This window comes from Globicephala melas, chromosome 11, assembly GCF_963455315.2.
Source record: "Globicephala melas chromosome 11, mGloMel1.2, whole genome shotgun sequence".
In the NCBI taxonomy this organism is placed as follows: Eukaryota; Metazoa; Chordata; class Mammalia; order Artiodactyla; family Delphinidae; genus Globicephala; species Globicephala melas.
This window is the reverse complement of record NC_083324.2, coordinates 5,927,681-5,947,028: the sequence shown is the minus strand read 5'-3', so window position 1 is coordinate 5,947,028 and position 19,348 is coordinate 5,927,681. Positions and strand designations below refer to the sequence as shown.

At 46.1% G+C, this 19,348-nt stretch overlaps 1 protein-coding gene and 1 long non-coding RNA gene across 12 annotated transcripts in view; one reads left to right on the top strand and one right to left on the bottom strand.

The window, feature by feature from the left end:
- ATG7 (autophagy related 7) overlaps positions 1-19,348 on the top strand; it is a 328,672-nt gene that overhangs the window by 103,617 nt on the left and 205,707 nt on the right. For 6 of the 11 annotated variants that reach the window (XM_070046584.1, XM_060307162.2, XM_060307164.2 and 3 more), the window contains exons 2-7: positions 1,371-1,540; positions 2,017-2,071; positions 8,976-9,093; positions 10,939-11,016; positions 14,367-14,483; positions 15,760-15,909. In XM_070046584.1, coding sequence (XP_069902685.1) covers positions 1,381-1,540; positions 2,017-2,071; positions 8,976-9,093; positions 10,939-11,016; positions 14,367-14,483; positions 15,760-15,909 — 678 coding nt within the window. In that variant the 5' untranslated portion in view covers positions 1,371-1,380. Of the gene's footprint in view, positions 1-1,367; positions 1,541-2,016; positions 2,072-8,975; positions 9,113-10,938; positions 11,017-14,366; positions 14,484-15,759; positions 15,910-19,348 lie in introns of those variants that run through there. The other 5 variants (XM_060307161.2, XM_030840833.3, XM_060307167.2 and 2 more) reach the window with 4 other exon arrangements.
- Positions 2,692-5,516, bottom strand: LOC138842889 (uncharacterized). Its single transcript, XR_011377853.1, has 3 exons — positions 5,441-5,516; positions 2,917-3,064; positions 2,692-2,822 (listed from the first exon to the last, which is right to left on the bottom strand). It is a non-coding gene; the product is annotated as an uncharacterized lncRNA (long non-coding RNA).

The following is a 19,348-nucleotide window of genomic DNA, read 5'->3' as shown; positions in this document are numbered from 1 at the left end:
TCTCTTGTTGCGGAACACGGGTTCTAGGCACATGGGCTTCAGTAGTTGTGGCTCATGGGCTCAGTAGTTGTGGCTCACAGGCTCAGTAGTTGTGGCTCGCGGCCCTAGAGTGCAGGCTCAGTAGTTGCGGCACATGGGCTTAGTTGCTCCGTGGTATGTGGGATCTTCCCAGACCAGGGCTTGAACCCATATCGCCCGTGTTGGCAGGCGGATTCTTAACCACTGCGCCACCAGGGAAGTCCCGCATCTTCATTTTTTAATAATCCCTCAAGGTGGTGAGAGTTTGAAAACACTCAGTCGGGCATTGTCTGGTGCGTGATGCCACAAATCCATACTGAGGCAGCAGAGGGTTTAAGGAGAGCCATGTGCCCAGCCGCTTCGCAGAGCCTTTCGCCCTGCTCTGACCCACACTTGGCTCCTCTTTCTTGGTTTTTAGTGTGTTTATGTAGTGCTCACTTTGCATTTTACCATGTCGTCACCATTGGACCAAAGCTCCTTGTCTCTAATTCCAATATCTAACAAGTTTAGAAAACTGAAAGGGGTTTAATAACCTTGGCACAAAACTCAAACAAAACCTCTCTGAGTAGATGTGAACTGTCTATTTTTTTTTTTTTTGGATTTATCAGTCTGTTTTGACTGTTCATACATTCTACTGCAGAAATATTCATCTGTCTTGCGGCAGCTGGACAGGATGGAAAGTGACCTCATCAACTTGTGCTTTTGGAACTGCGAAGCTCCTGTAGTGTTGTGCTTCTCCCCCTGGGGTCTGTGTACCCCTGAGAGTGTGCAGGCCATGTGGGGAGTTACAGTGTACACATGCCTGATTGCCAGGACAGTCAAATTTATTTGAGGGGGAGAATGAAATATTAAAATAGAAAGACAAAACATGAGATTTCGAAGAAATTCTGGTACTGTGGTTAGGGTGGGGGAAACTTCTTCATCCTCCTCGGCTGGGGTGTTCAAGCACTGCCTCACTCAGAATCCAGACAGTTTGCATGGCTGTGATGCCAACTGGCTGGACTTCAGGTTTCGTGCTTGTAAAGTTCCCTAGGACAACACGGGTTGGCAGAAACTTTTGAGACTATGACCGTGTCGAAGAAGGAATAACACTAGTGCATCAGTCAGACCAACTTTAATGAGAAAGGGAGATGCACCAAAGTGAAGGCCAGGAAGTTCAGTTGTGTCGTAAGGAGACTAAACTTGGCAACATAGCCAGATTCCTCAGGTTGATTTCCAAAGTTGTGTCTTCAGGCACCCCATCTACCTCTCGTTACTTTCTGTTTGATTGTTTTGATTAAGCCCATGATTACAAATGTCGTTTCTCACCATGTTTTGTGCATTGTTGCTGTGTTCTGTTTTGGTTTCAGCAGGCAGTAAATAATGGCGGCAGTTATGGGGGATCCCGGACTCTCCAAATTGCAGTTTGCCCCCTTCAGCAGTGCCTTGGATGTTGGATTCTGGCATGAGTTGACCCAGAAGAAGCTGAATGAGTATCGGTTGGATGAAGCTCCCAAGGACATTAAGGGTTATTACTACAATGGTAGGCGATGGGGAACTCCATCTTCTGCCCTCTTCTGTTACCTTCTCTGCCCAGTATAGGGTCAGCTTTCCCTCAGGAAGGGATGTCCTTGACTTTTATAATTAATACTATTCACTGGTTTCTATTTTACTTCCTGGCTTTTGACCCAAGTTCACTTCCACTCCTTTTCTCCTATGGGGAAAAGAAAGGGAGAACCTAATTTATTAATCCAAAGAATTAATACCGATTACTTAGTATTGCTGGGGGATGGGATTGGAAATATTTTTCCCGATGAGTCTTGTTTTGTATTCTTGGCAAATTCTTTGAATTCATGAAATCTGTCATCTTCTGCTATGTCCCTGTTTAGTTTGGATGACCAGGTATTGGATGGGGCACTTTGGGCTCAACCAAAAGAGCAAAATTACTCACAAACGTTTTTGTTATAAATGCCACTATTAATGACTAGTAATTGACTATTTGATAATGCTTCTGTCCAGGTGATTCTGCTGGGCTGCCAGCTCGCTTAACGTTGGAGTTCAGTGCTTTTGACATGTGAGTATTTTTTGCTCAAAATATAAAATAAAGAACAGTGTGTTTTGCAAGGAATGAGCATTCTTAACCTTCATCGTAGGTGGGCCACGTGGGGCACTACAGAAGCTTCCAGTGAGCAGGGCCAGCTTCTCATGATTCTCTTGTACCTCCCATGGCACAGAGACAAGTGCTAGAGGCTTAGGACTATCTGATTCATTCTTTCAGCAGCTATGTATCGCAGCCTATTAGGTACATCAATGAATGTTTATTAGGCTACTTTTGTATACAAGTCACTGTGCGAGGCATTGTAGGGATATACAAAGAAACATGACATATGCCCTCAAAGAGATTTTTTTGACTAATTGGGAGCCGTGGGGAGTTGCTGGAGAGAAGAGAGACATTTATTGACTTAATTATTAACTTATTTTCCATACATAATCTTTTCAGACCTGCCAGGTGTGGTTCTTCTCTCTTTTACAGATGAGGAAACCATGGGTTCAAAGGTAAAATGACTTGCCCAAGGTTACATGTGGCTAAATTTAGGAAGCAAGGGTAAGAGAGAAATAAACTGTATTTCTGAAGTTGCAGTCTGAGTAGCTGGGGGCATTTTGCTGTCTTCTGTAGAAACTGAGAAGCCAGGAGGGAGATACCGTTTGGGCAGGAGGTAAGTTTGTTTTAGAACATGTTGAGTTTGAGGTGACAGCGTCCAGTAGAAATGTCCAGGGAGCACTGGCATCCAGGAGGGAGGGTCATCCACGTAGAAGTCCTGAGGCTGTAAGAGGGGAAGAGACTATAGTGTAAGAAGAGTGAAGGGCTGGAATAGTGAATGGACCTGATTAGGGTGGGCAAGGGGACACAGAACTCACCAAAGAGATGGGACTTGTCAGAGAAGTAGAACCAGAGAAGGTGTCTTCAGGAAGGGAAGGGAGGGTCAACAGCATCAGAAGCAGAAGCATCAGAGTTCAGTGCTAGGGTTGCTGGAATTGTTGATTGGGTTGTTTGAGAAAGTAAATTCTGCACAAAAGGGTGGAGCAGAAACCATGCTGAGAGGCTTTAGGATAACTGAGAGTTGAAGGGTCAAAGGCTTCAGGGAGGGAGGGCAGCTTTTTCCTGCTCGTGCATGTGTCAGCTGTATCAGGGTAGGGAGTCTGGGGAAAGTGAAGAGGTGTTTGCTAAGGACTGCCTGAACATGGCAGTAGTCAAAGGTTAGGGCATCTCAAATAAAGTCTCCCTAGAATTAGAAAATAAAAATCTCTTCAAAAGTCAATACATTTTATTCCTCTATCACAATCAAATTGTGAAATTGAATTGTGCAACATGAATGGAAAATGATGTTAGCCTTTATATCTTTAAAAGGTATGTGTTGATGTTTCTTGTTCCCTTCAGAGCTTTCTTGCTCCATAAAAAATCCTTGTGATTGCTTCTGAAAACAAATTAAATCTTAGTTATCTGTCTCCTGTGTTGGGAAAGACTGACTGACTTTTGGAGCAATTACCAGATAATGAGGAAAATATATTCATTGTACAGCCTTGAATTATCTGGAGCTGGTAGAGGGGGAATAGCAGCAGTGTAGTCTGCTACATTAATCTGGAGAGTCCAGCGTTTATTGCAAGCTGCCCTCGCTCCCGTCTATTCTGATACTAGACTGAAAGTTGTTATTTTCTGAGTTTCAATAATTTTATTCTTTGGCACAATTAATTATAGAAAAATGCAGGTCACAGAAGTTAGGTTTGATCTTGTTTCAAAGTCGAAGCATCTTAAACTTTAGCAATCCAGAAATTTTAGTTGAAGGAGGTAAGAAAATCTGTGATCCTGCAGCTATGGCTTTCACACAAATTGCTCTGTTTTCCTGGTCATAATTTGTGATTTGGCTTTTGAATGCTCGTGTGAGGCTCCGTGGTAGGTACTGGGGGAGATGAGCAAGAATAAGACATAGGAGCCCTGGATTGGAAGCTTGAAGGCCTGGTATCTGCAGCTGATTAACTGTGTTACCTGGAATAAGTCCTTTTCATTTTCTCAGCTTCAGTTTCCTCATCTGTAGCTCCCAGCTTCTAATATTCCTTCCAGTTTTAAAAGTTTGTGATTTTCTGGGTCCCCTTTTCTTAGGATGGTTGGTGCTGTGATTCGAATGTTTGTGTTCTTCAAAAATGCATATGGTGGGCTTCCCTGGTGGCGCAGTGGTTGAGAGTCCACCTGCTGATTCAGGGTACACGGGTTCGTGCCCCGGTCCGGGAAGATCCCACGTGCCGCGGAGCGGCTGGGCCCGTGAGCCATGGCCGCTGAGCCTGCGCGTCTGGAGCCTGTGCTCCGCAACGGGAGAGGCCACAGCAGTGAGGCCCGCGTACCGCAAAAAAAAAAAAAAAAAAAAAATGCATATGTTGGAAAGCCAGTGCCCAGGGTTATCGTCTAAGGGAGTGGGGCTTTGGGAGGTGGTGCGGGCATGAGGGCAGGGCTCTTGTGAATGGGATTAGTGTCTTTCTAACAGAGGCCCCGGAGAGCTAGCTCTCCCCCTCCACCCTGCAAGGCCATAACTGGAAGCAGGCAGTCTGCAACAGGAAGAGGATCTTCACCAGAACCTGACTGTGCAGACCCCTTGATCTTGGACTTTCAGCTTCCAGAACTGTGAGGGATAAATATCTAATGTTTAGTAGCCACCCAGTCTGTGGTGTCGTGTTAACAGCCTCTCAGGCAGACCAAGACAGTTAGGAAGTTTAATAAAGACACTTGGGGCTCCTCAGGAGAAACGAGGTTTTTGTATCCAAATTATTTTCATTATTATTGTTCTTTCTTTGCTTTTATTGCTGAACATCTGCATGGGTTTGTAGGGAAAATCTTTATGAACTTATTCATCCAACACCGAACGCTCCTTTTATGCAGGATGTGTAGGTGTTAGGAATAAAAAGGCTTAAGAAATGGGGAACTCTAGAGGAGCTCTGGCTGGAGGTAGAAGACAGGTATGGGCATTACAGTGAATGCAGTGCTGGAATAAACGTGGAGAGTTAATAGTCATTTCAGAAATACTTATTGATTGCCTCCTCTGTGTCTTGATAATAGACTGTGATGGGCCCTGGACATACAGAGAAGAATAAGATACAGTCGAAGGGCTAACAGTCCTAGTACTCTTTAATAGATACCAAGTGTACCTCAGCTTTGCACAGGACCAGATAAATCTCTCTTACTCTGAGACCCTGGAAGCCTGATGGATCTCTGCCAGTAGTTAGCAGCACAGGATCCCGTTCTCTACATTGTTTTAAGTGAGTTATCAGTCAAGTAGTATTTTATCAGGCACCAGCCGTCTTGCACTGGAGGGTGCTGTCTCAGGGTAGGGCATACTGATGAACCAGACCCCAACACGTAATGGCCCAAACACAGAGGAAGTCTCTTTCTTACCCCCTTAATAGTCCAGGGTGGGGATCCAGTCTTCTTCCCTCTTACGGCTCCATCGTCCTGGAGGGCTTGCCTTTGTGTGCTGTTGAAAACTGAATTGTCACCTTCTGGTAGCAATAGATAGAGGTGGAGGAGAACCAGAGTGAAAATCAGAAGAGACACACCCACTCTCTTAAAGGCCCTCGTTGGGTGGGGCTGTGCATCACCCCCCTCAGATTCCATCAGGGAGAGCTCGAGGCCTCACCTTTCTCGCAGGGAAGACTGGGAGACATGGTGCTGAGCTACAAGCATCAGAGAATTATTTCTGTTGAAGGAAAGGAAAATAGATTTTGGTGGACAATCTCTATACAAATTTGAAGCTGGTAAAAAGAAAAAAAAGTCCATTCCTTTGAGGAACATTTATCTATGTAGTCATAGGAAAGATTTTTCTTTTCTAAGCCTCAAGTTGGACTTAATACGAGAAATAGAAGGCATAACGCCTGCCCTCAAAGAACTTAAGTAGTAGCTGAGCAACTAAGACTCAGATGCGAAATCATCTGTGCAGGGCACAGGCTCCCTTATTCTCCGCTGTCTCGCTAGCACCTAACTCAGGTCTGACGTGTACTGGTTGCTCAGGTAGTTGCTAGTGTCAGTTGCACAAGCAGTCTGAGGCCCTGGCTGTCCAAACGGGATGTGGTGTGGTTGGTGGAAAGGCACCAATGGACTCTGTTGCAAGATGTGACGGACAGAAACTCAGACACTGTTACAGAAAGCAGTAAGTAACGCAGTCGTGCCCCCAGACCGAGTGTGACTTAGGTTCCCAAAGCTCCCCACGGGCATGTGAAGCTGTACACACGTAGCAAAGCTTTCTCCGGGTGTGAAAAGCGACCTCTGTGCTTCTTTTGGGGGAATCTATTCCATCCCGGCCACCCCCACTGCCTGTCTGTCCTGGAGGCTCTGGCCGCATGCCTGCCTTTGTCCAGGAGATTCCAGAACAGCCACGGTACTTTCCTGAGTTATCACCGTGAGACTGAGAGACATGAAGGCCAGATGTCCAGAGGGAACATCCCCAGGCAGGCCCAGGCTTTAGGCCTTCGTGGGATCCATTCTTTACCTAGTTAGTGTGTACATTTTTGAGAGTTCACTGTTGGCTTTAAGAGCTGGGGAAGATTTCTAATTCTGGTTTTTTAAAATCACTTTATTGAGATACACTTCACACACCATAAAATTAACCCTTTTAAAATGGACAATTCGGCACTTCTTCGTATATTCATGAGGTTGTGCAACCACCACCACTGTCTTAATTCCAGAACATTTTCATCACCCCAAAGAGGAGCCCTGTACCCCTTAGCAGTCGCTCTCCATCCCTCCCTCCTCCCTTTCCTGAGCGCTAGGCAACCATGAATCTACTTTCTGGCTTTATGGATTGGCTGCTCTGGATATTCCATAGAAATGGAATCCTAGGAAACTGAACTCATAAATATCCAGGATCAGGATTGGGACTGAATTCTCTAGTTTCCAAGTCTAGAACTCTTTCCAGTCCTTATCTGAACCACCTCTTTGTAGAACGAGTGGAACTTGAACCTGGAGAAACTGCTAGAATGGCTTTCCCTCCCATTATCGCTTCTTAAATTCTTTCCCTTGGCCGCCTCCCCTGGTGGAACTTTAGTCATGAAAAATGCTTCTCCTTTGAAACTGAGCTTGTTCTCGGTAATTAACTCGCACGAGGACTCATGTCCTAGGAGTGTCGCCATCCTGGCAGCTGCTTGCATTCTTGTGCTTTAGTTTCCTCTGCTCTCAGAGCAAGGCTTTGGCCTGGATTCGCACACCCGGGACATCTGGACTCTAGGAGGGAGGGAACCAGATTCAATCAGAGCATCCTTCCCTCTGTTTCAGCAGTCATTTCATAAAGCCACGTCTGAATGTGGAAGGCCTAGTTTACCACCTGCTCTGCTTCCTTCTTTTTCCCTCTAGGCTTAATCTTGTCCCTTTGTGATTTCTTTTTCTCCTCAAGACTATCCTTGATGTCCTTATCTCACCTGGATGAAGAATATTCTTCTATTGGGGTAGAGTGGTGACAAACAGCCTGTGATCCGCTGACTCGTCAGCTCCCGAAGGAAGGCTCTGGCCTTTGGAAGTTACTTCTCTCCCAGGACCTAGCATTTGGTGGAACCTCCACACCTGTTGCACCCCTCCACACCTGTTCTAGGTTTAGCTCTCTCCTTGCAGCACTCCCCACCTCCCAAACCAATTTTACTCAGACTCCAAAGGAAGAAACGCTGGGTCTTTTAAACCATACAGCTACCATCAGTGTAATCAGTAAAAATGCATCCTCTCTGCAGTAGTTGTGACCACAGTATTCAACTACTAATGAAATGAGCACTGTTTTCATTTAGCATCTGTAACCTCTGAAACACAAGTTAATCATTTTAGAGATGAGACCAGCTTTTTCCCCATCTGAGTTTGTGTTCAGTATCATCTCATCCTTCTCCTCCCCTGACCTTGATTACTCTGAAGCCTTCGGTGACAGTGCAGAATGTGACACACATGTGGCACAACATGGCCACACAGGTGGCCCAGGTGCAGCGTGTCTCATCACATTGTTTGGCTCCGATGCGCATGGGGCCATGCCCTGTAGCAGCTCCATGCACAGCCTGTTTGTGGCAGGAGAGGGCATGGGATAAGCAGAGGAGGGAGGCGTGCCCCTGCCCTCAAGGAGCTTACTGTCCTCAGGGTGGGTGTGTGAATGTTAGTCTTGAAAACACTCTAAAATAAATTATGCTCGTTACCAGAGAAAGGCAGGATGGATGGCTTCCTGGAAGAGGAGGGTTTGCAGCAGGGCGTTGACGCCTGGGAGTGCTTGAGTGGGGAGTGGGCAACACAGTACCTTAGAGTCAACCAGTTCTGATTTGAGGCCCCAGCTCTGCCTATTATGTGACCTTAAGCAAGTTACTTAAACCTGAAGTCAGAGAACAAACTCTTGTGAGAACTGAAACCTTGTATAGTTCTTGGCACAGAGGAAGCTCCATAAATCATGTTTCGCTTTCAGGTGAGAGATGGGAAAGAATTTTTTAAAATGGGAAAATAGCTTATATTTGGGGGCAGTGGAAGAAGAGCATGCCGAGGGATTAGGGGAAGGGAAATATAGAGGCTTTGGGGGGGGGGTATAGTGCCTGTTTTTACCTCTTAAGCAATGATACTCATCTTTTTCTTTTTTGCGGTACGCGGGCCTCTCACTGTCGTGGTCTCTCCCGTTGTGGAGCACAGGCTCCGGACGCGCAGGCTCAGCGGCCATGGCTCACAGGCCCAGCCGCTCCGTTGCATGTGGGATCCTCCCGGACCGGGGCACGAACCCGTGTACCCTGCATCGGCAGGCGGATTCTCAACCACTGTGCCACCAGGGAAGCCCGATATTCATCTTTTTCCAAAGAAATATGAATCAGTCTTCTCTTTGCCCTGCAGAGCACTGTCCTTGTCTCCCATTGTAGTCTGGTTTGTTTGTCAGTCCCTGGCTCTCTGAGTCCCAGCTGTGCCTGTTAACATGTTTCTCTGTATCCAGGAATGCTCCCACACCAGCCCACTGCTGCCCAGCGGTTGGAACGCTGTATAACACCAACACACTTGAGGCTTTCAAGGCTGCAGATAAGAAGCTACTTCTGGAACAAGCAGCAAACGAGGTTAGCTGGGAAACATAAGGTACCTGTCATATTTTCCATGGTCCCACAGGCATGATGCCTCTGATCCTGAGGTGCATGAGTCTGTTATAGAAGCTAGTATATAGCCAGTGTTCAAGCGTAACTGGGCTTCTGCGTTGACGGGAAGGTCAGGGGGGAGGCAGCGAGGCTCTCGCCTGGGGATAGGCTGGAAGGTCAGTGCAGGGCAGGGTGTGAAGGCTCTGCTGCTGATCTCTAGTTAGCATTTTGAAGCAGCTTGACCTCTCTCTGTGAGCTCTGTTCCTGTGTCTGAATGCATTTGGGTTCTCTGTTCTTCACGCCCCTTGAAGAGGCTTTCTGGTTCTGAGCACTGCAATGCTGTCATAACTGATCATGCAGTCTCTCCAGGGTCCTCAGGGCTGAACCTACATGGCTCCGTCTCATTTAAAGGCTCCCTGTGGCCTGGCCTCTGTGGCCCTGTGGCCTTTCTGTCCTGTCACTCTTGCCCTCGCTGTCTTTGATCCAGTCATAGCAAATCACTTAGAATTCCTTCCTTCACCACTTTGTGTTCTCTCCTCTCTCCTTGGGACATGATGTTCTCTCTGCCTGGAATGTCTTTCTTTTACTTCTTCACGTCTGAGTTAGTGTGAGGAATACATGAGGGGCAGTTTATCCCAGCCCCTCTAACACCACTTAGTCGATGGTCTTCACACTAGTCTTAGAAAAGAGTCTGATTTATGTGAGGGTCGTGGTCAGAGAGGGAAGTCTCCTGCCTTTGGCCTGAGGAGGGAGTCCTTCCCGTCCCCTGGGATGGGTGACCATGGTTGATTGACTTGGCCTGCGGCTCGACTGCTCCTGGGCTCCTGCTTTGGCTGCACATGTCAAAGGCCGACTCCAAAGAGGTGGGTCAGGTCTTAGGCCATCATCGAAAAAAGCACGTTGCTCCCCACAGGAATCCTATCCTCATCCCTCATCCGAGGCTCAGCTTCCCGCAACCCCCAGCAGTTCCTGCCCCACCCTGGTTTTTCAGAAGCGGGGCCTCCTCTCCTGTGGTCCAGCTCCTCCAAGGTTATTATTTCAATAGCAGGAACTTCTCTTTCCTTGTTTCCCTCTTCCACTCACATGTGGGCAATGGCTCTTATTGACACAACTGTTTGTCTTGCTTAGTGACACAAAGTTTAGCAACTAGTCTTCACTACTAAAACATCTTGCAATCAGCAGCCGCTGACCAGGACCAGCTTCTGCTTCCAGTCACAGTCCGTGCTGAGTATCCATACTCTTGATTTTTTTTCTTCTTCAGGGAAAGATAATCCCAAATAAGACTTTTAAGAAATCCCTGTACATAGTTCAGATCACTGCCTCCGGAGCACCTCCCTGGCTCCTTTCCCTCCCGTGTCCTTAGCTGAGGTCAGGGCTCCTCCCAGGAACTGTCCCCCCTCCTGTGAGGGCACCTGCTGCCTAGTGGTGTACAGACATTGACGCCTGGCTCTCTCACAGCCTGTTAGCTTCTTGAGGGTTGGGACTGTGTCTCCTATTTCTGTAGCCCCGATGTGCTTGCTCTGTAGTTGAGAATAAGTAAATATTTGTTGAAGGAAGTAACGAAGCCGTAAACAGGCTGGTTGCCTCCTCTGATGCTGAGCCCCACTGAGAGGAGGCTTCTGGGTTCTCTGACTTTCCTCAGTCTGCAGGGAGTGGGGCTGGGGGAGAGGCAGTGTGAAGGGGGCAGAGTGAGTGGTGACGCACATCACTGCCCATGATGAGTGGTGCTGGGCCTGCGGGCAGGAAGGACTTGCTGCTGGGCAGCTCCACGTGTGTCTGGGAGGGAGGAGGCCCTGGCACCTGCTTTGATGCTTTTCCTTCTTCTGGCAGATCTGGGAATCCATCAGATCGGGGGCTGCTCTTGACAACCCTGTCCTCCTCAACAAGTTCCTCCTCTTGACATTTGCGGTAAGTCCACGGACTCGGCTGCATCTAGACTGCAGACTGCCCTGGCCAAGCCCAGTGCGCCAGTGGGTCAGTCTGCTCTCTTCTCCCTGAAGCTTTTCCCTTGTGTTAGTCAAGTCATGGCTGTTAAAGAAATGCTCTGTTAGTGGCCAGATGGTGCTGGCCCTTACCACTGATGCAAAATTAATTCATTCTTACTGATTGTACTGGTGGTTGTTGCCTGACTCTCATCATTTAGGATGTGACAGAGTCGGGTTCCAGACCACAGTTCATCATTGCTAATGTCTTTGTTAAGTTCAGCGCTGCAGAGCTCAGTTGCTGGGTCCATCGACTCGAGGAACAGGTAACGACTCAGGGATCTTAGCCATCCCCAGGTGGCTTCTAGATGAGAGGGGATCACCCTACATAGCTTGTCCACACAACTGTGTCTTTTTAAGAAAGAAAAATATTTTTTGCAAGTGAAACCTAATTAAAGTGAACCTTAAGGGTAGCCTTGAAGAGGAGAAAAAAATCACATTCGGGTAATATCTGCTGCCTAGGGAAGCAGGGAAAGGATCTGGTTGTGGTGATGGGGAAAGTGGGAGGAAGGTAAGGGCCGATTGTAGAAGTACCAGCTACATGCACACATGCACACGTGTGTGTGTATATACACATATATGCATACATGTGTGTATCCATATATCTACATATAAAACTAATTTATCCTTTATAATTATGTTGACAATATAATATTCTGTCAAGTGTATGTTCTTTAGACTCGGGTATGTCTAGGTTGTTGTCAGTCTTCACTATTATAAAAAAATGTTACAGTGAACAACGTCGGCCACGCTGATTTTCTTTTCCTCTTTATTTCTTTATAATACATTTTTTGGGGTGGGCATGTAAACGTACTGATGTTGACACGTATTAAGTGTGTTGGCTGTTTCACCCCAGGTTCATCCGTTTTGGATATTAACCCTCTTCCCTACATTTTTCTTCCTTTTTTCGTTTGCCAGTTATAGGTCTTGCCTTCTTCGTCCCCCACGAACTAGTCCTCCATTTCTAACTCATGCTGCCTCTCTGATGTACCGCCCAAGGCAAAGGAGAGAGAGACAGGGTCCACACTGGAAGTGATACCCCGGGGGGCCATCTACAAGGAGCACATTTTCCAACAAGTTAAAATGCTTTCTGTGTGATAGTGGCGAGATAGAAAAAGGTTCAAATTCTTCAGGGGATTACTAGGCCCAATTTGGCATTAGTAATTTGTAGATTTGAGTAATTTTGTAAGCTCAGTACTAGGATAAATATAAGCAGTGCTAATTAAAGACTTTGGTTTTCTTACTTTAACATCAATACATTTTCTGTACCAAGAATTCTAGTTAGTATAATCTAATTGACAATTTGCATTTAACTGAGAAAATAGTCTTAGCTCCCACTTAAAGTTTTAAGGCATTTCCCAGAGTCATTATGTGCATTGGCCCTGTTGCCCTTTCTACTGAGCATTCTTAGCCTGACTTTAAAAAAATTAAAAGTCTCTGTCTTAAAAAATCATCAGACACAAAGGGCTTTATGTTTAATGTAATCCAGATCCTTTGTATCCCCAAATAATTCTAAGAAATTTCAAGCCTTTTGACTTCTGAAGATGACTTGATGAAGCTTCTTAGAAACTGTGAAGTCCTTCATCTTGAATTGTTTAACCTTTTACTAAAGATCAATTATGACAAATCATTTAAATACAAAGAAGAGAGAATAATCTCTGGAGGTGTTTTCTGCTTTCCTTTCTACTCTTTTTAGGACTCAAAGGTACAGACACTTTATTAAAATTTCAGTTTGCTTTGCTGTTGTTAAAGGGAATTTGTTTTTAGTTGACCAATTAGTGGGCAGAATTAAAGACTGTGGAAACTATAATTACTAGACTTTTTCATCTGGACACACGTTTATGTGTAAGTTTATATTTAAAAAGTCATCTAGTATGACTCCATTTACTAGAAAAGCCCAGAACAGGCAAATCCATAGAGACAGAAAACAGACTAGGAGTTTCCGGGGGATGAGAGTGAGGTGAATGAAGAGTTTTCTATGAATGGTATTTCTAACTAATAAACCAATGGGGAGCTTCTGCTGTTGGGGTTTCTTTTTGGGGTGATGAATATGTTCTGAAATTGGTGGGGATAGTGATACAACCTTGTCACTGTAGTAGAAAACCACTCGTACGCTTTAACGTGGCGCCTTTCATGGTACGTGAATTATATCTCAATGAAAAGTCTTCAACCAGCCATCCCCTCTTTATTCTTAGCAAGATTCGAGAGGAAATATTAAGTAGCCAAATAAACTGCATAGTGGTCAGTGGTAACGGACTGGCGGGGAAGCTGTCAGATACCCACATAACCGTGGAGTCCTCCCATGTGAGTGACTCAGGCCACACCTGGTGTAGGAATTCAGAGGCGAGAGCGTTTGACCTGAGTGGGAATGGCATCTAGAACAGCCTCACAGGTCACTGCCCCTTCATCACCTCCCCTGGTCGGGGGCAGCCACATACACCCCTGAAGATGTGACCTCTTATATCATCGATGCTCCTTAGCTTGTGGAAGCTCTCCTGTGACTCATACAGCTGATCATGTACTTACTTTATCTCTGCTCCCTGCAGAGACTGAGCTGCCCGAGGGCTGGACTGGGTTTTATTCATCTTCTTATTGTCAGAGTGTCTAACATTTTGCCTTGTACACAGCAAGTGCTTAGTCGTTGACTTGAATTTCACCAACATGGCGTTTCTGAAAACGGCATTATATTATCTAAGGCATATATAGTTAGGAATAGAACATTGTAATAACTTTAATAGCATGCTTAGTTCATTCAGTTGTGAAAAGAGTGGTAACTGTTTGGAGGTCGTACCTCCACAGATGGTGTATGTGTGGAACCGTGGACAGGAGCCTAAGTATTGGAAGTAGAATTCTGCTCTCCTCTCTGCCACTTAGTATCTTAGTTTTGTTCAAGCTTTTTCAGCCCTCTGTAAGCTTCAGTTTCCTGTCTATAAAATGGGACAATAACGGTTACCTCCCAGGGTGATTTTGTGTATTAAACAATGATGCCGACAATGTCAATTACTTACTGAATACTTCCTGTTAGCAAGTGGCCTATAAAATATATTATGTCTATCATGATATATTAGTGTGTGGTGTGTGGGAATATTTTGGATGAACACAGAGTTTCCATATCCTATCATGAGTTCTGCTGGAGATGAGAATTTCTGACAAGCTGGTTGTATCTTGCGTGCGTTAAAGTTTTCTGTCTTACGTAGCTACTGGGAAGTTAAATTAATAGGTGCATTTCAGTTTAACCATTGGCGCTGTTCTGATACATTATATTGCTTCTTCTAGGATCTAAAGAAGTACCACTTCTACTATTGGTTTTGCTCCCCCGCTCTCTGCCTTCCAGAGAGTATACCCCTCATTCGGGGGCCAGTGGGCTTGGATCAAAGGTTCTCACCAGCACAGGTATCAACAAATAAAATGCGGGTAAAACTGGGTTTAACGTGCATGAATAGTTTATCTAGCTCATTCTAAAGACACGCTGGCACTCGTCTGGCTGAAGAGGTGGTTCCTGTGGAATCCTCCAAAGCTGGTACTGGAAGCAGACTTACCTGCACAGTGTCTGTAAGCGCATTTTGAAGAGTGAGCAGCGCTCCTCCAGGTTCTCAGCAACATTGGTTGAAATGCTAAAAGCAGTAGGGAGGCATTACAGAAACATTTTGAAAGACTGCAGGAATTTGCCAAAGTGTGGTCTCCACTCTCAGTGTGGGGATCATGAGGCAATATACTTTGGGGAGAGAGTCTTTGAAACCAAATAGAAGATCTCCTTCCTTTGCGCCAAGTTGCAGAGCTTCTACATTAAGAACAGTACATGCAGAGCTAGTCTTTGCAGTTGAAGAAAGATAATAAGGTCATTAGAGATGGTTTCCAGAAGAGCAATGAAAATAATCAGGTTGGTAGAACACAGACCCTCACCCCCCAAATTCTGATTGTTGTTGAGGCAAAGATTGAGTGGCAAGGTGACTTGAATTCATGAAGCGCGACATTCGCTGAAACCCTGAATTCCGAAGCCAGGGAGCAGCCCTTATTAATTAAAAATAATAGTAAGCTCAGTTACTAAGACAAGTCAAAGGTTATGGTTTTGTGGAATTAATTTTCTAAGGAGAAATGTAAGTGGGAGTAAAAGAGTATTCCTAGGGATTGACTGGTGATGGGTTGAGGTTTCTTTTAATGGGGACAAAAATGTTCTCAAGTTATTGGGGTGATGGTTGCAAATTCCTGTGAACATGCTAAAAACAACATTGAATTGTGCACTGTGAATGAGTCAGTTGTATTGTAAGTGAAGTAAGCATGTGTCAATAAAGCTGTTAAAAATTATAGAAAGGGTCAAGGAAAAATTCATCTGTGGTAGATTCATGCTTGGCTGTCACAGGAGAGATGACGTTCGGCTACCTCTCTAAACCTTTGTGGTGACAACTTAGGGAACCGGGAGCCATCCTGCTGTCCCATACAATGTCCCTTTGTGCCCCTGTCTGAGACACTTCACCATGCACGTGGAAAGCATCATATAAAAGTGAGGTGGTACGATTTGGGGCACTCTTACGTTTGTTTGCTGCAAAAGTGTGATCAGTCATTTACAGTCTTCTGGCTTGAAAGTAATACCTTTTATTTTATGTTAATTTTTAGCTCAGAACTAGATGTGTAATTGTCTAGAGAATAACTCAGTGTTTCCTGTTTTCAGATTCAAGCCCTTGAACGAGCATATGATGATCTTTGTCAAACAGAAGGAGTCCCAGCACTGCCTTACTTCTTAATCAAGTATGATGAGACCATGGTGCTGGTTTCCTTGCTTAAACACTACAGTGATTTCTTCCAAGGTCAGAGGACCAAGGTCAGAGAAACTTTGAGTATCATTTTATTATCCATTAAGAAAATCTGATGTTCATGTTATGATAGACCACTGCAAAATTTGTACTCGTTTAGGTTTCTTAAGCCCTGCAAAGAACGTTTCAGAACATTTCTTTATCTTTACCCTCTTCCACCCCTGCAGTTCCCAGATCAGCTCCTCCGCCAGATTTTCTTAGCTCTGTGACACCTCAGAGTAATTTTGGATTCCTCGCTTCCTCTTAGTGGTAAAGTTATTTCTGTTTTTCTTCCTGATACATTTTGTATCTATATTTTCATTTATTGCCAGAGCTACCATGCTAGTTCAGGTCCCGGTCCTCTCACTGCTGGACAGTGAGAGTCTCTTGCTTCCCCGTGGGAAGGATCTCCCTCAGACCCCTCACGTTCCCTGTGTCGTTCACGGATCAAGAGTCCACGGTGTCTTCCTTCTGCCTCCAAACCACCTTGCCTGCCTCATCTTCCACTGTTTTCCTCACAAACCATTGCTCCAGCTAAGATTCGCTGTTTTCCACCAGACATGCCCCCTGAGCAAATACACCTAGAACTTTTCCTCCATCTCTCTTTGTCCTCGTGTTGTTATCATCTTCCTGAAAGAGGTCCTGCCTGTGTGGATTCTAAGAAACTCTCTCCCTTGCTGAAACCCTGCCTCCACGGTGAGGCCTTCTCATGGTGTGGCAGGTGTGACCTGTCCCCTCTGACCTCACTGCCCTTGCCCCCCGACCTCCCCCTTGCCTGCTCCACTCACTCGCTTGCATACAGTGCCTTTTGTGCTGTTAGGCTGTAGGCTCTCAGAGGGCAAGGACCAAGTCTGACGTATCCGTGTCAGCGTGGTGGCCAGCCCTTGTCCCAGGCCCTGAATACAATTCTTTTGAATGAGGGAAAGAGTACTGTGTGTTTTCGACGTGATGAGATACATAGTAAGGTGTCTTAGCTGTATCAGACACTGAAAGTTAAAAATAAAAAAATTCGTGATGAGTATTATGCAGTTTTGAAATTAAGTGGGAGAATTTCAGTCGCTGTGTAGATGTATCAGAGCTGAGAAGAGACAGGCCTCTCCCTGGCGCCCTGACTCTTAGCCTGAACTTCAGATACCTTTTTGTAAGTACACTTTTTTTCTCAAACACATTAGCGTTTTGTTTTTCAGAGGGAGCCCTATTTAAATTGATGACTGAGGACTGGATTTTTATTAAAATTCTCCCCCCCACCACCACCCCAGGCATGTTCACGGAACAGTAGCTAAATTAGTAGCCGCGAGACCAACCATTGATGATTTGAAGCCCAGTCGAAGGCGAGGCCGTGTTGTGACGGCAGGCGGGGCGAAACGGCCTGGGTGTCAAAGCAGCTGGATTTCACGTTGTGTGTGGTGAATGCGTGGTCCTCCCCAGAGGGCAGCTCTACTGAAATAACAGTTTGCAGAGCACGTGACAGTTTAAAAGGGGCTTTCATGTACTGGATCACCTAATAACTTGGTGAAATAGGTATTCTCAGTATCTGCATTTTCTGTTTGACAAAATGAGACTCAGAGTCACACGGCCGAATTGTCTCATTCCAAAGCCTTTGCACTTTCTTCCATTCCATTCTCATGTCACTGGGGGAGAGGCGGTCCCTGCTTGACATTTGGAATCAAATAAGCCTGGCTTTGATACCCAGCATTGCCACCTAGTAGCTCCGTGAGCTTGGTGATTTTGCACACCCTTTCTTCACCTGGGTCTACCTGTTCTGTGGTGCTAATCCTACCTCCTACGCGGCTGCTGAAGGAGAAACGTGATGATGTGGATAAAATGCCAGCATAATAGCAGGTGCTTACTTTCTTTCTTTCTCAGCAGCAGCCAGTTTTTTTTTGTTGTTGTTGTTGTTGTTTTTGCGGTACGCGGGCCTCTCACTGTTGTGGCCTCTCCCGTTGCGGAGCACAGGCTCTGGATGCGCAGGCTCAGCAGCCATGGCTCACGGGCCCAGCCGCTCCGCGGCACGTGGGATCCTCCCGGACCGGTGCATGAACCCGTGTCCCCTGCATCGGCAGGCGGACTCTCAACCACTGCGCCACCAGGGAAGCCCTATCAGCAGCAGCCAGTTTTTAACGACTGGACGACTCTCTGGAGTCTCCGTTGAAGCGGTCTTGGCGTGTTCGCCAGGGCCCCGACCTGGAGGCCAGCCACTGGCCAACACAGACACAGATCCTTCGCTTGGCTAAGGTTGATCTCAGGAAAGCCTGGCATGGCTCAGCGCATATACCGAGCACCTCCTATGAGCCAGAAATTATGAAATATGATTATACCTGTTCTTGCCTTCTAGGGGGAGATGAGACATTGACTTGTGGAAAGTTAACTAGAAACTCAAGTCACGGAAGAGAAGTGCCAACGAAATAATACGGATGATACTTTTGGTTGTTTATCTGTGCATCTGTGCCCAGTCTTGTAGACAGGATCACCAGAAGCTGTGCAGATTGGTGGGCTCTTAGGAGTTTCACGGCCTCCTGGCAGACCTCCCTTCTGTGGTCCTGAATGTCCCATCCATTCCCCACACTGCTGCCCAAACGCATTTTCTAACACAGAAATTGCATTGTGTCACTCTTCTACTTAAAACCCTTCTGTGGTTCCTGTTGACTTCAAGATAAAGTTAGAAATATTAGCATTCAATGCCTCCTCAAACCTGGCGCCTGCCTATCCCTCTAGCCTTACCTTCTGATGCTCCCCAAGATGCATCCTATGCTGTGGCTGCAACTGTGACCTCCAGACGCCCCTAATCCCCCCATCTTCCCCCCATCTTCCCACCTTCAGTCACGCCTGTCCGTTGTCCTTCCTGCACCTGGCTAATGCCTCACCCCACCCCCTTTCCGATTCATCACCCCTGGGAAGCGCTGGCGGATTCCTTGTACTGTTTGGTATCCCTCCTCTGTGTCCTGGTAGCAGCCTCTCTCCTGGCAGTGACTGGGCTCGCGTGTAATCTTGGTTTGCTGCTTGTCTGCCTTGCCCGTATCACCGACCAGCCCGTGAGCAGTGTTAGCACAGAGACCGTGTTATACCCCACAGCACATCCTCTGCATTTAGTGTAATGCCAGACACTTAATGGGCACGTGATGTGTGCATGTAGAGAGGAGAGAGTTCCTTGTGGACAGGCAGGATCACTTGTGGACTTGAGCAGAGCACTGAAGAAATGATTTCTGTGAAACCTACGTATCACTTCACTTGAGGTCACTCCGGCCTTTATGGCATGGATCTTGTTCATTTGCTTTCACATAATTCCAGTTGCTCTTTCGTGTTCCTTGAGTCATGAAGTTTCTTTGAGATTTTTTATCCTGTTCTTCCACAAATAGGCATTGTTTTCAGTGTGAGCCCCTGCAGTTGTGCTCTGGCTTCATATATTATTTCCTGCCTCCTCTTACCAGGACTTTGACTCCCGAGAAGCCACTGTTCCTCTGTGAGCCC